Source organism: Austrofundulus limnaeus, unplaced genomic scaffold (genome assembly GCF_001266775.1).
Source record: "Austrofundulus limnaeus strain Quisiro unplaced genomic scaffold, Austrofundulus_limnaeus-1.0 Scaffold3, whole genome shotgun sequence".
Classification (NCBI taxonomy): Eukaryota; Metazoa; Chordata; class Actinopteri; order Cyprinodontiformes; family Rivulidae; genus Austrofundulus; species Austrofundulus limnaeus.
In genome coordinates, this window is record NW_013952405.1 from 6,429,342 (window position 1) to 6,448,269 (window position 18,928).

An 18,928-nucleotide genomic window follows, 5' to 3' on the forward strand; every position below is an offset into this window, starting at 1 on the left:
AAACCTGTAACTTTATTGTAATCAGTCTCACAATAAATGTACCCAAAATCGTTTGATGAGTCCTTGTCCTTATCAGAACCAATAATACTTTATCAAGTCACAAAAGTGACATTAACTTATGCTGGCACGTTCTCCACGGGCCTTTTAAGTATTTACAACTATGGTAAGAAGTGATGACATGTTGAACCAGGTAAAACTGACAGTTTGCAATCACAAGTGAATAAACAAACAAACAAACAAACAAACAAATAAAATAAACACTGAGAGGTGAGTTTGAGGCTTGGAATGAGGTGAGGTGAGTTTTGCTTTTAGCTGGTTTTTAACTAAGGGGGTCCTAGTTAAATTAGGGAGAAAAATCATTTAGTTTATCAAATCTCATACAAAGATAAGAATCAAATTACATCTGAGCACCTGTTTGTCACCAGGACAAATGYTCACTTTTACCCTTTAGTTCTGCTGTTTGCGATACCAGAAGTAGTCRTCGGCTGACCGAAGGATCTCAGGTGATGTTCCCCAAAGAACTGCTTCAGTGTAGTGGCCGGTTGGACATTCAGGGTGTCTGTTCAGCTGCTGGCCCTTCAGTCAGAAATGTGGGTGGTGAGCTGGTGACAACGGGGTCCGGTCCTCCCCAGGCGTCTGCAAAACTTCATTGACTTCAATKAAATCAAATCATTCACTTGATTTCAACTTTGTAGAGAAAAACAAACTAAAAATGATGCATGAGTTACAGTTAGCTTATTTAACTTCTATAAAATCAAACTCAGGTTTTGAGTCGATATTARAYGGTGGCTGTACGCTCAACCCAGCGGGAGATGCAGAAGGGCCACCATCCTGCCCAGCCCATGGGGAGGGGCTGGCAGGAAGGGCCTCTGCTGAGCTTCTGGAAAGCTGTTTCTGACTTCTGATGTTGAAAAACTCTCTTTCTCTGTTGGTCTTCACCTTCTCTGTCTTCTAAGAGATTGGGAGTGCGCTAAGCTTTTTAAAACCTCTGTTATGGGCGGAGTCAAGGTTTTAGTTGGCCAATAAAAATGTTACACCTTATACAGGACAAGTTTTTTAACAAATCAAATCTGTTTTGGAGGGAAAACTTTACATCAGGACAAAGGAAAAAGGAGTGTTTTAGTTTAAGTATCTTGCATCTAATTAAAAGGGAGAGACATCTGCTTGCCTCAGTAAAATAAAAGTGTCACACTTTTAATTAAAGATTCAAGTCCTAAAGTTTCTAAGGATTAAATCATGGAATAAAACACACATCTTCTTCAGGAGAACATTTCATCAAAACAATTAACACCACACAGTTACTACACTGAGTCCTTAGTGGGCAAACAGTTAAAAAGAGAACATAGTAGAGTTTCAATGGGTTTTGTTCTTTCTGTAAAAAGAAACAGGTAAATCATATTTCTTTGATCAAGATATATGAAAACAGACAGTTGTATAAAAACATTCAATCTTGTTCTCTTTTTTTCACATTTAATGAAGAATGTAGGTCCTTTGTTCTCAGTCACTGAAGAGTCTGGTTAAAGGCATTTATGATCCCTTTGAAGAGGAGCAAACAGACAGTSCKTRYGGTCACTCGAACTTGTGGGGGTTCAGGAATGTGGCAATTCTTATCTATTAACAGTAAGGYGTCAGGACGTCTGGTAGGGGTTTGTGTGAGAGATGTTAATTCGAGCCACCAAGGAAGTTCCATGCAAAAGTCTTTAGAAATAGTCTGAAGTCAAAGTGGGGTTTTCTTCCCTTTTTTTGAGCCGTTGTCATAGGAACGAGCGAAATCTAATCAGAAATGATGATTTATATGCAGGAAAATGCTACATCTCTTTTTTAACGTATCCATCCTACACCAATATTTGTCATTAGCTGAGTGACATGACCTAGAAAACATTTATAATTTGTTTAGCAGTAAAATAGAAAATAGCCTATTTATTAAAGTATATTCAGGAGCTGTTAAAGGTATTGATTTTTTAGGCTCTGTAGATAATAAGGCAATAGATTTTTGCCTGCATACTAACTGAGGCATTAGGAGCGAGGTGGTAAACCTTACTGGATTGTTTCGCGCTCAGAGCAGAAGGCTTTCATTGTGGCGACCTAATGTTGGACCGCCTTTAGAGGTGATGACAGAGCAACTCAAAAGTGCTGCACCGTTTAATAAGAACTTCTTCATTGGTGATCTGGGTCAGGGCGGCCCAATGCAACAGGACTTTAATTACCTGTACCCAGTGCCAGGAGCGGGGATGAGCGGTCCTCTGGCCCGCAGCGGCACGGCAGCAGCGAGGGAAAAGATCAATCAGTGTCGTGTTGATGTCGCACGCCTGCGGTGAGAAAGTGGGATAAATCACAACTCTGGTAAAAGCAACAACAAAAGGGATTGAGCATCTTTTTTCCTGGCCGCTGATGCARAGGAATGTCCTGTTCTTGCCGGCGGGAAGGGATGTGCTCTAAAAAAGAAAGTTTCTYTTTTTGGCGAGCGGAATAAAACTCAAGGTTCGGAGTTAACTCGCTGTTCTGACTTCAGCAGTTTTTGTGTTTGGATGAAAAAAAGTGGCCTCATGATTGACAGGCTCTCCCAATCTTCTCTATTACTGTCAAAACAAGTGATTTCGAGCTTGCAGGTGGCTGATGAAAGCCTCATTTATTTAGAATCCCATGAAATCAAACACTGTTATAGTCATTAAAGCTGGGCTGTAATATATGCAATCAAAACATCAACACGGAATCGCACTGAATCGTGGCACTCCTATTAAATAAAAAAGAAAAAATAACTTACACTGTCAAGAATGACACGATGGTAACACAAGTTATTTTGCCTTCACTTTACTATTAAAAGAATGGGAACGTCTCTTCCTTTTTATTATGGTTATCTTTCCGCTTCTGTTTCATGCATTTTTTTACCCTATTTACTGTGYTTCTGCCTATTTTAACAAAGATTCAAAGAGCTTTGCTCAATCTGCCTGCAGCTACCTTCTTCAATCTCAAACACAAGCTCATCTCGCATTATAAGTATGAAGCAGCCTTCTTTTCCTCCCTGAGAACCACCGTACGCATTCGTCTATGATTTAGAGCTAGCTGGTGTGTTTTTTTTCATCATTTCCTTTAATCCTGGTGAGGTAAGGGATTATGAATTCTTATCAGCGAAGGTAGATCGGGAGGATTAGTGGCAWAATCCCATTTAAACCCACATAAAGTTTAGGCAACCTTCTCTAATTCTGTTCAGCTATGATCTGCTCACTATCCCAAACATTTACTAGCCAGATTATCTGCCTGGCATCCCTCCATGTTGTGCTTTTTCTCAGCACAAGTTAGTCGTGCTAATTTATACTAATCCCCCTGTCATTCAGACATATTTACTGGATTCATTGACCTGGACCATTTTCAATTTATTTTGGGGTAAAACAATCCATTTTTCTTATATTAATAGTTGAAATGCTCTTCCGTTTAATATAAACATATTAATTGTGTTATTCCTGCTTGAGTGTGGAATTGCAAAGTGAGGTAGTCAGTGTGATAACTTTACAGTTATTTTACCTCATAAATTCACAATGAAGAAGGAAACTCTGATGCAACAACCAAAGTGTGAAAAAAATATTATTATAATTTTGGACGTGTGATTGTGTTTTTGTGAAAATAACCATTTTTATAATATTGCACTGGAGCATGCATGGCACGTTCCTGGGCTGTTAAATATCAAAACTATTCCTGTTAAATATCAAAACTATTCCTGTTAAATATCAAAACTATTCCTGTTAAATATCAAAACTATTCCTCATTCTAATGACCTGAAGGAAATGGCATCATCAGTGGCCTCCTTTCCTCTCACCTTATAAAACTTCAGCACTGATAAAAAATGGATTTAGACTTTGTAAATATCAGTTTTAAGATAGAAAGTTATTTTAAATAAGCCATTCAAGATAGTCATAATGTTAAAYGGGACATACTGTTTTCATTGGAGCTTGTTGTTTTAAATGAGTAAATAACCAGAACGTGGTAGAAAGAGAAAACCGGTGTTCTCATTGCTATTCTCCAGCAGTATCTGGATCTGGATCTTTGGTCAGGTAATTGTGGTGATGCTGAAGTATGCTGCTTGATCTCTTTCAATTCAGTTGATCAAACCAGGGATCTGTCAAGACAGCTGTGGCTCACTATTAGTTTCACTGCCAGCAAGGAGCACGACATTATTTCTTCCCCTTCAGTTATTTTTTCYCCCTCAGTAAAAAGCGGTCTGCTACAAGGCCTTGTTTCATTTCTGTCTCTGCTTGTTTGTTTTCTTCAGAAACCTTTGTTTGATCAGTCAGGTTTCAGCTGAAAAGAGGGAACTGCAGACATGATGGTAATCAGACTGTAAATATGAGATCTTCATGCAGCACAGTCTGCACTGGCATTGGACAAGTCTATAGCTTAGAGTCTGTAGGTTGCAAACAGAAATTTGTAAAGGATTTCATGAATTATGGGCCAATGAATGGTGTTAAGCTTCACACCCTCTTTAGCATATGGTTTTCAGTCTCTGCTCACCTGCATTAATATCACGTAATCGTTCAAAAAACAACAGGCTGTCATCACACTTTCTGCACCAAACCCTTAGATGGTGTTACTACACCTTTGCTAATGTTCCCTTGATTCTAATAAACCATTGTGATTTTGATCCTGCAAAATCCACTTTTTAGCCATTAAATTGCAGTTTGAACTTCTCAAGGAGTGCAGAAAAGTTGAATTAATCTCTTCTGGTGCTGAGTAGGTTTCTTTATATTTTGTTAGAGTCATAATTTTCAACCTCTTCAGATTTTTTCTATTTTCTATTATGTTTTTTTGAACTATTACATCAATTTAATTGTAGCAGAACTGCCAAATAAGATYTGGMATTACCRACTACAATTTCATCATTTTCATTCTCCTCTGGTTCTGGGTCAGACTCTGGCTCCAACATGTAAGGCTGGATGGAAAAGTGTTTCCTTGTTGACATCTTTTGATTAATTTGTAAATAAAAAGTTTCTGCTCCACCATATAGTCGTAAAACCCCTCTATCAAACTAGAATAAACCAGAAGCTGGAGAGGGCGGGGTGTGAATCGCCTCATTTGGATGTAAAGAAACAGCCTCAAAATGAGTTGATCTGAGACGCACCTCAGAAAATGGGGGAAACAGGGGCTTGTGGAGTTACAATAAGAAGGTATTCAGATCAAATAATTGTTGTTCCACTTTATATAGACCCCCAACTGAATGATTTAAATGTGAAAAAAAAATTAAGAGCATCATATGTCTCCTTCAACCTTTTCCTTTGTATTTTCAGTAAATAAATAAAACCTTTATTGAAAAAAGTCTCACTAAACCTTGCAGAATAAAACAGAAAACATGATATTTTTAGGCTCAAACTGAATAAGTGCTGATGTAACTCAAAACATTGAAGTTTACATTACGGCATAATGCTACACGTATGATTGGAGTCATTTCAATATTGAAATGCTAGAATGTCACCAGCTGACTCTCCTTTTAACATTGAGTAGACCTTGTTCACTCACGTACAGAAAACAGATCCACCCCATTCCATTTCAAACCATTTCATCATCAGTGAAGATTTGTCAGTGAATTAATGCAAGGGGAACGGGGCTTCGGCGTGCAGGACCACTGATACCAGCAAAATACAAATTTTAGCACAAACCCCATAAAAGGAATTCCTGCACCACAGATACCGTAACAGGTGGAAAGTATTTATTCATTCAGCTCGTGCCTGCACCTCACGTTAACAAGTAAGTGTCAGAGGAAATGCCGTGCTCAATAATGCATAACTAATTTAAAAGAACGTTGGCCTTTTGCTTCTTGCTCACTTTATCAGCAGCCGAGATTAGAGCAGCGAGATGCATCTGGAGCTGAAAATGAACCGATCACTGGATATTATTTCCCTCTTTCATGGCGGTGCCARCCATCACCGTGACCTCAAATCTGATCATTTGACCTGCGGAGTGGGCAAGGTTTACTGGTTTTATTGGTGAACATTTTACTGGCTCTTTGAGGAATCATTGAGCTGCACGGTGGAGGCTCGGAGTCGAGCATCAATAATTCAAGGACAGTTAATTCACCTTGAGACCAGTCTCCCTGGACCTTAAAGAAAAAGCCTGAGAATTAAGTGYGTCTGCCCTCGGGCTTCGTTTTAACTATTGCCTCATTAAACATTATGCAGCAGTTACGGCTCAACGCTTTGGTCACTTGTATTGTGGTATTGATTGAAGATGATACCTCGGGGGCCACATTTGCTTTTATGGGGCATTTCACTACATGCGTTACAGCCCTGGGAACTTTGAGTGAACTTACTGGAAATACTTAGAGCTGCAGAAACTGAAAAGAATGCAACCGTTTCCTGCTCAGGCAGATAGAAAAGAAGAACGCACTCTACTTCTAAATCGATCCCCCGGCATAATCCAGACTTTAAAGTCCCGTTATTGCGATGTTGTTATTCAGACTGACTTTGTTAATAATGCAAACCTCTGCTGCTGTAGTTCCAAAACGCTCTCTGCTTCAGCAGGATGGGACTCTGTGTAGTTTTAGTCAGATCAGCTGTCACAGCTTGATGAGGATCTGCAACACGTTTGACCTTCAGATGATTGGACCCCTGCTTCGGTCCCAGCAGGGCTCACTTGTAATTCTGCTCTTTATATATAAAGATGATGTGTCCACAGCTGGAGTGCCACTGAAAGATTGATCAATTGAAATGTGTTTTGTTCCGTTTTGACTGAAATTTGTAATGTTTCATATAAATTATCTGTATATTGCTATTTAAAAATGATGTATTCTCCCAGTTTTTGTTTAGTCCAGCTGGTGCTGAGGTATGTTTTAATGATTTAATGGTGGCAACTAGCGGTAAACAAATTCAAACTTGCTGAGCTTCAAAATCAAAATGTGCTGCAGGCAAAAACGGGGATCAAARCCACTCTGTGGCCCAGAAGTTTTATCTTACATTACGCTAAAGAGAGCATGCATTTATGGCTTTTAACATTTAATGAAGGTAGTGGGAAAGAAGCTGTGTTCATTAGAGCAGCCAAACTGTCAGCTAAAGAAACGYTGTCATTCTTTTTGCGATTGTTGAATAAAAAATATGTTTCAGCAAAACTGTATTATGAGCCATACATAAAATGCTACTAAAATAGCTTTATAAACATTTAGAAACAATATATTTATTAGTCTGTGGTAAAAAATAATAAAGTGAAATCAAACAGTTTTCAGTCTGTAGATGATACTTGTTCAGTATTTTTTATGTTAATNTACAACATAAATGAAGACACAAGTTTTCATTTTTATAGTAGTTATTGATAATTTAAAAATTATTCATTGTAATGGTTTTATTATTTGACTTCAATTTTTTGTTGTTTAAAACACAATTTTCACAAATTTCATTTGATTGTGTTCTCTGTTTTTTTTGTTGTTTCAGCTCAGTTATGTTGTAAATGAGGACGCAACATCAGCATACTTCTGAGTTTACAATTAATATATAAATGACTCTGATGTATTGGATGCTTTATGATTCACCTATTTGAAATAATTGACGTTTTAAAGATTTATCAGACACATTAGGTGYATTTGCCCMAAGTATTRGWATCAGATCAGTATCACTGATAGCCTGAGTTTTATTTGGTATCAGAAAGGAAATTGGTGGTATKTCGAACATCACTAGTAATAAGGAAAGTAATTGACATCATAACTTGGTTTAGTTTAAATTCCTCAGAATAAAATTGAGTATTTAAATGAGTTTTAAGTGTTTGGTGRCATCTAAATGTGAAAGGGCAGCCTCACCTGTCAGATTTAATCTGGTCCTCCTGGGGACGTTCAAGAGCATCTGCTTGTCTGACCTCAGTGACCTTTGAGGAACTGAGTTAGGAGAATCGACAAGTAAGAAGAAGCCAACCCGTTCAGTGACTTAAAAGCAAACAATAAAATCTTCAACTTRGTTCTAACATGAATTAGGACTCAGCTCAAAGAAGGCAAGACAGGTGAGACGAAGTCTCGCTTGTGTTTCATAACTCGAGCTGCAGCAGTTTCAGCTGTAGACAAAAGAGCAGAAACTGGCTGACACTAAAGAAAACAGTTACAATAATCCGTCTAAAAGAAAATAAGGTGGGAGTCGCTTTCTCAAAGTCTGAATGTGAGAGAAATGGCTTGACCTTGGCAGGGACCCTGAGTTGTAAAAAAAAAGAAAAAGAAAACTCGTTTTGAAACTGTTTATTTGATGACAAAAAAAGCTTCTCGCGATAATTCTCCATTTTTTTCAAATTTGCTGAATTTTCTACGAATCTGGAAAATATCAGCCACAGACACGTAATTTAGATTGAGCCTTAAATGCATCTCACAAGATATTTATAAGATATTTAGAATATTTTTATAATGCATGCACAATCAGTTTATTTTGTGATTAAAGTACTGTAATTAAGTTGAACAGCAAGTTCTTGAAGGACTATCACACCTCGCTCTTATACAACACAATCAGACACATAATATTTTATATCTGAGCTTGTAGGACTTCCTTGTGTTGGATCACCTGGATAAGTGAGCTAATATCTCCTCCTTCGATGATGTAATTTCCATGAGGTGTGACTCAGTTCTGAAGAATATTATTAAAAGCCTTTGTATGTGAAAGAATGATGTCAGTGACTGAAGTTCTGAGTATTTGGCTCAGGCCTGTAGAGAATGTGAAAATCTGTGATGTGAACTAAATGCTCAAGTCTAACGCCGTATCTGTTTCCGGCCCWTAACTCAGGCTTGTTGAACACTTCGAACTCTTCCACTGCGAAAAAAAAAAAGCCCTTAAGTTTCTGTTGTTACCAAGCTACTAAGAACTGTCCAGTGGACTGCGTGTGCTGCCGTTCACAGTGTGAATCACAGTGTTTTGTTTCCACAGGGGCATACCTGGGAAGACATGTGGAACCATAATCCTGTCAGCTGAGGAGCTTGGAAACTGCAGAGTGAGTCTAGAAAGTTTGGACTTGTTTACTTTTTATATTGTTTACTCTTTTTCTGAATAAATGTTTTTTAGTGTTCAACTGATCTGATTTGTTCTTACCACCAAAGCAATGGTGCACCGGAGCTTTACTGGACATATTAACTGGTGCAAAACGCTCATTTAGCACTGCTCACATGTCTACTTCAGTGAAGTGGGAGGTTTTATATCCTTCTTGTCAGTGAGATGTATTGAATCATAAACGTCCTCGTTAAACAAGCAGGATATGCTGTGTTACCAAGCAAATGTGCTGTCATTTAGAAGTTGTGTACATGCTGAAAAAGCTATGAATTTGAATGTCTATTTAATGGGACCGCAGTCATTCTACTCACTAAATCAGACTTTTGCGCTCATGTGGGGCGCTTTAATTCATGAGTTGACATTAATAACCTGTGTCCACTAATGCTCATTGGCTTTCTCCCCACACTGCTAAATAAAGAGAGTAAATAACCACATTATAGTGCTGCCAGTTGAGCAGGAGAGAGCAGCTAGATGTACTGACCAGAACAACTGGCCTCTCTCCAAAGTTGTAGAGTAAGCCATCAAGGCTCCGTGTTCATGTTTTATGTCCTAAAACCTGCCGTGGCCTATACATCCAAGGCTTTGCTTATTCCTTGTGCACTTTAATCTAAACTGACAGTAGTTATCTGTGACCGGACCTTTTTGTTTTAAATTAACAGTCTGTTCTTAGACTGCAGCAGATCAGCCGTGCTGATAATGAACCTGCCATGATAACCATTGCTGATTCTGCCGTGCTGGACTGAAGTGTCAGTGCTCATCGTCATGATGGGCTGCTGTGAGTCATCAGGTGTGTTGCTTATGAGTTAATAGGAGTCAGCAACATCGGTGCAAAGCACCACTTCAAGAAGCGATTTAGTAATATAAATGCAAATGATCATTACTGGTACAAATGACTGTTTCCATGCTTCTGGTCAATTACAGACAGGAGGACATGTCACTTCAGACTTACAGTGTTTGCACAGAATTTTAACCCTAAATGGCAATGCCTCWGGCTGTGGAAAACATTGTACACATAAAACAAAGAACAAAAACTGTGAAGATTGCTGTCRGCAGCATCCCACGTCTGTAAATTCTAATGGTTTAGAAGCGCTACAATCCATCTGGATGGTGTTTATTTTACAATCCACCTGTGACCAATAGTCAGAGGCAGCTCAGGTGCTGCTTCGCCTCAGGGTAAACACTGTGTGTCTCGTTTGGGGAACGTGAGACCAGCAGAGGAGGAATCAACAGGGTAGGYTCTGCAGGATTGGCTCTCACCTTCTTGATGGATTTGCCAGGTATCCTTGAATAGAGCAGGAGCCTTTGGATGGATCAAAAGCTTCCTCTTGGCTGTCGTTATCTTTGGCACATATGGCTGCTGTGCAGGGGCTGGCTTATTTTCAGATTTTACTCCTGGTCTAACTGCTGCTGTAGCTGGTTTCAGGGTAACTACTTCACACATGGCAGCACACTGAGTACCGGGACATTATTTAATAATGCACAATTAAGTCAAACTAAGCCRTTTTTTAAAATTAAAGCCCCAAATCACAAATGTACCACAAAGGGGACTAAGAATTCTAAATATTTTTTGTCATTTGTTATACCTTTAGTTTTTGTCTAAATGAGAAATTATATTTTTATGAATCATTTATTCAACATTCTAATTTCTATTTATGTTTCAAATTACGTTGTGCATTCTTCTAAAACATGAAATTTATCTTTGTTGTAATTCTGTTTTATTTAATTCATAAAACAAGCACAGGCATGCATTGCCTCAGTCTTATCATCGACACAAACACCAGAATGAATGGAGTGATGCGTAAAACACACAAAGGAGATGAGTTAATGTCCATAGAATCCTTTGGCACATGATTCACTTGGTGATTCACAACAGTGTGCAATCCTGAAGATGCCATAGACTCTATGGCATAGAGGCTTATGTAACAAGAATCCAGGTATTGTCTGGCTTGCTTTGTAGCCCTTTGACAGACCCGACCCACTCTGTGGAAGTGACAGTGTGCATTGCTCTGCCACTTACCCCCATGCCGCGCTATCTCGATAAAGCAGAGAAAGGATGCAGACTGCACTCTGTATTCCCCTGCTGCTGCTAAACCTCAGTAGCTGAAATGAATGTTCTGCCTTTTCCTCCCTTAATGAGACAACACTGCATGGCACCAGAGTGGGTATATGTTATCTGTGCCTAATGAGGGTTTAAGGCATGATAGTGTAATTGTGGAGGCTGCGTCAGGGTTGTGCAGGGCGGTTGTAGAGGATGGTTCTAAAGGGCTTTGATAAATGACATAAGCAAATTCTTTGAACACGTTGCGTTATTTGTTCAAATCGACCAAGTGGGAACTTGGGAAATTAGGTCTTCTTGTGAAAAGCCACCGAGGGAGAGCTTGACTCATTTTTGGTTCAAAATGCTCAGAGGATTTCTCTAAAACAGTTAAATCTGTGCCCCGCTGGAAAAAGACAGGTTTCAATTAGTGCGCTCCCCACTTTTATTGTTAAAAACCACGAATAATRATTGAAAATGACACGAGAAAATGAAAGTAGATATGGAACATTTCAACACTGATTGTTTTAATGAGCTTTGCAATGTTTTTTTTTTTATTTCCACATTTCAGTTATGTTGAATAAACAATTACCAGCAATGTCGGAAAAGAACAAAATAGCGGATATTAACTTTCAGAAGGATATCTTCGCATTGTCATACGTCACAGGCATCCATTTTTCTCTCTGCAAATGCTTCAACAGAGGCAGGTTTGCACTCTGTCTGAGTCCAAAGCATATGGTGATGTGATGGGGGTTAGTGAGAGGTAGATCGCAGGCAGGGAGTGCCACACTGATGTGGGTCAAAGCAATCAATAGAGGCCGTGCTCGGCACATTGCTGATTCAGATCAAATAGTAGCACTTCAAAMTCTAAAAGCCCGGGTACTCGCAGGGTAAAAACAGCCCCTCTCTTTTTGCCTTCAGTTYAAATGTCTTCTCTCTGGCTCACACTCAAAGAACCAATGATTGGACACTCGATTTGCATAAGCAGCATGTTTCAAGCTGAACACATGTTATACAAAGCTCATGTGGCTCTGATGTGAAGACCGTCAGTGATGAAGACCGTTTTCTGGCATGTACGTTTAACTGTTCAGTGACTTTGCAGCCCCATCATTATGAAATGCAGTCTAACCACAGGAAGACCATTTGGATTCAAAAACATTAAAGAGTCTGGACACAGTCCTTGATACACCGGTGAACACTGAAATGGTGCCTAACCTGTTTTTTTCTAATACGTTGATAGCTGCAATCACCTTTCCACAGACAGCACCCAACCCACTCGCTACRAGGTTTTACAAGTCACTTGTGTCGGCTGCAGTGGGCCTCACATTGTTACTGTTATTATATTCAGCACATGAAAGGTACTGAATTTCTAACGCAAGTGCTGAAAAACAAAAAGTGGTAACGAATGCATTTGCAAATTTTGGAAACTAGTGCCCTGTGGTTGTTGTTGCGCTGCTCATACTGGGATTCTGTCAGCACTTTCCCATTATTTAGTGCTTCAGTGCTTTTATACCTTGGCAAGCAGCGTGTACAAACAAATAACAGGAAACACAACATAGGCAGGAGCATGGGCTTACTATGTCTTCTTCCTTTTCTTGCTTTTCTGTTCTTTAACTCTGGGTTTTCCTTTTGTAGGATTACGCCTCCATGCAGTTCTGTGCCAACAAACTGGATAAAAAAGACTTCTTTGGAAAGTCGGACCCCTTCATGGTGTTTTACAGAAGTAACGAGGACGGCACGTGAGTTTGTCTATTGATTCTGTTTCTCTGTGGGCAAATAAAGCCAGATTTGTGTGTGTGCTAAGATCTGAAATGAAGGTCACCAAGTGTGAAAGAATTAAACYGAGACACCTTGAACTCAGCTGCATAATGATTTAGTCATCCAGACATGGTCCCAAAGCAGAGCTGCTGTGGAAAGATTCCTTTCTTTTGGTTTAATTTTGAAGATTAATGTTTTTTTAATATATATACAAGATTTCAAATCCTTGTTGATCTTCTGCTCCAGGTTCACCATCTGTCACAAGACTGAGGTGGTGAAGAACACTTTGAACCCTGTGTGGGAGCCCTTTTCCATTCCTGTCAGAGCACTTTGCAAYGGGGACTATGACAGGTAAGGTTATCTGATCCTGTGTAATTAAGGCTGAATCTTATTTTCATTCCTACTTGTGGATTTTGAGTTTTCCCATGACCCTTAAAAGGTTAAAACATTCATTCTGTGAAAAGAGAAACCTGCTCAAAGAGCTAATTCATTGTAATTGGTTGCAGGTTCACATGTTTGCAATACAAAAAAACTTATGCAAAACCTATTAAAAAGAAAAAAATGACGATAATACCAAATATAAGGTGTCAGAAAAACACCAAAATGTACAATTTTGTCAATGGTTTGACAGTAAAATACTACAAACAGAAAAAAATACATTAATAAATTACTTTACAACAAAACTCACGAACCATTGTTTAACCTCCCTTTATCCTCTTGCATTGCATGTGGCTCCAGGTCCCAGGAGGTTAGAGTGTTTATCTGAAACTCTCCTGACTTTTGTATTTTTAGTGTTCACACCAGGGTCCCCGTTCTTTTTGTGATATTACAAAAAGAGCAGACAAAGTGTTAGGGGTAGTTTCAAGTGATAAGATATGAGTTGAACTGGCAAAGAAACTCATAATTTTAGGTTTTCTCAGTTTATTTTTGTTTTTTACTACAACAGTAGCAGTCTCTACGTTGATGTTTTCCAATGCATTATGTTCTTAAAAAATACACAACTGAGAAAATATCTGTGTATTAAAATATGTCATTGTTACAACAATCATTGTGTCTATTTTAATGACAAAATTCTCCATTGTATCAACAAACATAAAATATAATATTATGTGCCAAAGTCAGTTGTAAGCCGAATCACTAATTAAACAACATGTTCTCCAGCAAAGTAAAAAGAACCAACAACACCCTGGGTATGTTTTTGATGAAGGAATGACATTATAACATGACAAAATGCTAAAAAAATAGATTTAGTATTAGTTCCATTACAAGCTAAATACCACCCCCACCCCCAACACACACACACACACCACTACACAACTTAAATTAAAGGATCGAGCAGCAAATGATGACATAATTAAAAAAGACATTCACCTGTATCTTGACCCTCAGAAATCTATAATTTTCACAAAAAATTCATGGCACTCTCGGGTCTCTTGGGACAAGCAGACTGTTGGCTGCGGAGAGAGGATGTGGGGGCGGAGATAACAGTGTCTGCAGTGGCAGAGGAGCAGGGAGGGAAGGATGAGGAGGTGTCAAACATATTTCCTTACAGCYTGCTGGCTCTGAGACAAGTAAATTTTAAAGGAAAGTTTTTGAAAAAATTTGCAAGATTGCCCAGTGTGTTTGCATACATGCAAACTGGCRGGCCAGATGTGGCTCACGGTCCACCAGTTGAATAGCCATAATCTTATTACTTATTAACAAAGTGAGTTGTGAGCATTAAACCCCAAAATAATTGATTTTCTTCATTAATGTGTCATCTGCTGTCCTCATAAAACCTGTTAATTACCACAGGCCCGTCTCTGACCACATGCTGTCTTCCCCAGCTGCTCATTGATTTGTCTGCAAACGGCAAGAACCCTTTCAGAGCATTTCATCTTTCTGATTGGCAGCGGCATCCCCCTATCTTATCTGCTCCTTTTTTAGAACAAAGAGCCTCGGAAGACATCCGAAGAGCCGAAAGAGTTTTGGCAGGAAAATAGAAAATAAGAAGATAAACAAAGATTGTGAGGGGGTGGGGGGTGGGGGGGTGTACTCGTCGCTCGATAGATGTTGACAGTTGGCTGGAATAAGCAGATGAGGCTGACTGTGTTTGTCTGAGTGCACACGTTCCATGAAGCGTGTGGATGCAGGTATTCATGAGAGTGAAGGGAAACATGTAAAAACCGCTGCCCTCTCCTCCACAGCAGGTGTCAGAGACGGTTCCTGCCTTCGATCCTGCCTCTGCTCACCTGCCCGCAGAAGTTAATTGGGTCAGACAGATGGAGCAGAAGCATGAAAGACGCCTGATTCCCTTTGAGGATTTATAGGAATAAGAAAAAAAAATTCCCAGCAATTTATGGTCTCTCCACTTTTCTTGTGAAACATTGATAGTTTGTTCTGCTGCGCTTTTAATGCTTTATTTTTTTTCCAATTAGAGTCATGGCAAATTTAAATTCAGTTTAAAATGTTACTGCGCTTGGATTGATGGTTTTATTCCACCCATTTTAAACTATGATTAGTAATATACATTTTAACTTGGCACACACTGACAGAATGGCTGAAGCTGCAGCATTAAAGGGGCTCACATTCATCCCTTCATAATTAATTTTTGCACACATTTTTTAAATAATCTCTAGAAAAAATGATTATGAGGACAGTGACACGGATGATGATGATAAAGAGGGTTTTGAGGAGGAGGAGAAGGATAACCAGCCTATTGTCTCGCTGCAATCACGTCTTTCATCCTTTCTTGTGTGAATCTAATAAACTCTTGTATTCGTCAGGCTTCGTTAGTGATCAGAAAATAAAGTGTCTCTTATTTCTGCTCCAATTTAAAAATGAAACTGATTTAAAGATTGAGACTAAACATAAAGTGTGTTGCAGTATGAGACAGTAACTCATTCTTAACATGGCAATATATTTTAACATTTATATTTTATTGACAAATAAGAATAAACAATAAACATAAAGAGGTAAATTTATCTTGAACGTCACAACTTAAGATTGTAAGTGATATCGGTAGCATCTTTGTGTGGTTGGTTAGCTCTATTAGAGGCCCAAAGTACAGCCTTGTTTTATAAAGGGCAATTAATTTCTGTCATTACTAGATTTACAGAAAAATACTAATAACATTAGCATACAGGAGGAGGATACAAAGTCTTGTTTTAGGTGTCAACAAAACTTTTACATTTAGATCAATCTTCACAGGATTTTAGTATTTGTGAGATTATGTTTAGATGTCATTTTAACCCAAACATGTTTTATTTTGCCTAGCAGAAAAAAAATCCCCCTGCTCATTCTGAATATTTGGATTAGGTATATGTCCTTTTTCAAATTAAATGGGAACATACAGTAATTAGAGCAGAAAAGCACAATAGAAACATTGCCACTGCTCGAACTGAACATGTTTTTAAGGTTTGGTAAAGCATGCAGACAGACTGAGTTCAGGTCAGAATTAACAAGGCAGCCGTCCAACATTCCTGCCTCCTGCTCCACCTATTCAAACATGACTGACAGCAGCTGATGAGAGGGGGAGGTTGACAGACCGYTTTTAAAAATTTCATCCAGTTCAAATGAAAAAAAAAGGCACTTTCTTCACTCCTACTAACTTCTTTTAGGCTTAAATGTTTGTTTTTATTTGAATTTATTTCACAAGTTTTTAACTTAACCCAAATGGTTTGTTTTCCATGTTTGGTTCTTAAAAAATTGTTTTATTTATTTGGAATCTAAAGCAATTCCTCAGTTCCTATTTTTAACAATTTTTATAAAATTGCATTGACATGCTCTAAATAACTGCTTTTTAGATGAAACACACAAAAATCAAATACATTTTGCACACTGGTTTTGTTTAGTTTTTTGTTAAACTTTAAGTTGTTAATAATAAACATTAAATTGTGGACAGTTTTGCAACCATTAATCAGTTATTAGGAAAATGGGAGGACATAGYGTGAGATGTTCCTTTTCTTCCTCACCTGATATTGGTTATTTTTTTTTCAATTGAAAAGGGCAGCACCTTCCTATGGCTGCAGCCCCAGGCACCTGTCCCCCTGTTTGTGATTCCTTGTTTGTTTCTCTCTTGAATGGGTTGTTTCCTCTAAAATGTACAACGACCAATAAAATTCTGATGCTGATTCTGAAATGTGTACCACTAAACACCACAAGCATCCATCCAGTAGATTGTCTGATTTTTTTTTAGTAATTTAGGTTTTCTTAATATGAAATGAGCTGCTTTAGCTTGTTTTGCATTATTTAATTAAAAAAATATGTTGTCATTCTGTGTCTGAATGCACCCAAACTATTCTTTTTGTCTTGKTTTGATGTTTTCACCAGAACAATCAAGATAGAAGTGTACGACTGGGACAGAGACGGGAGGTAATGATGAATCTGAACTCATTAAAAAGTTATTAAACTTTGTCATGTCTTGTCCCTTTATCAGCTCAATTTTTAGTTATTAAGTTATTTCACAAGTCAGATTAAATAAATCCAAAGTAACGGAAATGCTTTTGTGTTGGTCTATGTTGCGCTGTAGTTTCCATATTTAAGTTTAGGCTGACTGTACCTGAATAATCTATGTGACACACTTTTCTGTTCCCTCTAACAGCCATGACTTCATTGGTGAATTCACCACAAGCTACAAAGAGCTCTGCAGGGGCCAGAGCCAGCTAAATGTGTACGAGGTGAGCGCGGGTRAAAGACTCCAACCCGTCACTTTGTTTAGTCTCAAAGCAGAAGGATTTTATGTTAATCACTGAATGTTGCTGCACATGTCTGTCTTTGCTATAAACAATTTAAAGGCAGAATTCAGGTCACAATGCAAACCTGCCCTATTTACATATCCAGCTCTGAAGAGCAGTTTTATGTGTTCACTCTCTTTGTCACAGCATGCGAAGCACACCGTGACTGCAAACGGCCGTGCGCTAACTATCACCAAACAAAGAGTGGGAGCATTTATTATTCAGCTCAGCACAAACACGTACCCGAGCTCAATCTCTAGGTGCCAGCTTGAGAAATCACCTTCAATTTAAGAACAAATCGGTGCACATTTGGCTTAGCGAGGTCTTGTTTAATGACGGTAAAGTCATCAGGTTTTGCTCTTTGGGAGCCAAATTGTGTGTGTGAGATTAACTGCAAGCATCCTCTTCCTGTCCTCACCTCAGCGGCCATTAAGAGTCTGAGAGGTTAAGTGTTGCAGCCAACCAGTGGAGGAATTGTGTCTGTGGAGAGAATACGAATGAAAATGCATCAGCTATATGGCAGCTATTTGGGTAGTTTTCTTTTTATAACACTTCCTGGAAGACCAGCTTTGGTATGACTGCTCTATMCTCATTAAAATATCTGCTGTATTATATTAACCTTTGAATAAATTGTGGGGGTTGGACAGAGAAAAGAATGGAAAAACTAAATGGATAGGTGAAGAAATGGYTAGGTAAGACAATGTGCAGGCTGATATTAATGCTGGAGATACTGCCTCAAAATTATCATAATATTATTAAATATTTTAAAAAATGTTGATAGCAGTATCTACGCTGATATATTATATTGGAAAAGAAGAACATTTTATCCGTGACTCATTTGCAGGTAGCAACTTTTATCAATTCAAACAAATGACGGGTATTTTTWWTTTTTTTATTTTCCATGAACCACTGCATGACGACAGTGTGAATCTCCTACAAAGGCTTTTCRGCAGCATCCTTATCTCTAATACAAGCTTTAAAGTGTTACGAGTTCTGCTTTTTTCCAGAAATGTTCAGCAGATCTTAACTGGCCAACAATAAATGATTTAATATTTACTGAAGTAATTTAAACTTGCACATCTTCAGGGTTTGATCTCTTTATCAGCCTTTATTGTCTTGTTGTACTTTACATGATTTTTTCTTCAAATACAAGGATTTCCCTGCACATTTATAATAAGATATTGGGTTTTGTTGAGCGTCTGCCCACTTGTAGCCAAACCGCCTTCATATTACCAGAGGTAGACAGTAACATGTAAGTTTGGATAATTTGTACTTAAATAGCACTTTTTTGGAAAAGTTCCACTACAATTATCTAAAGGCTTTAGTTAGTTACTTTGTTTGGATGTGTTTGTGAGGTTTGCATTTATTCTGCTCTGCCAACATTCTGTAAAATTACACACTACACCCCTATACAGTAGGTGGTG

The 18,928-nt window shown here is 38.4% G+C and overlaps 1 protein-coding gene across 3 annotated transcripts in view; it reads left to right on the forward strand.

Annotated features, from left to right (window-relative positions):
- cpne5a (copine Va) overlaps positions 1-18,928 on the forward strand; it is a 90,232-nt gene that overhangs the window by 31,980 nt on the left and 39,324 nt on the right. For all 3 annotated transcript variants that reach the window (XM_014019812.1, XM_014019821.1, XM_014019827.1), the window contains 5 exons: positions 8,877-8,940; positions 12,667-12,770; positions 13,036-13,140; positions 17,101-17,142; positions 17,372-17,447. In XM_014019812.1, the coding sequence (XP_013875266.1) occupies positions 8,877-8,940; positions 12,667-12,770; positions 13,036-13,140; positions 17,101-17,142; positions 17,372-17,447 (391 nt within the window). The remainder of the gene's footprint in view (positions 1-8,876; positions 8,941-12,666; positions 12,771-13,035; positions 13,141-17,100; positions 17,143-17,371; positions 17,448-18,928) is intronic.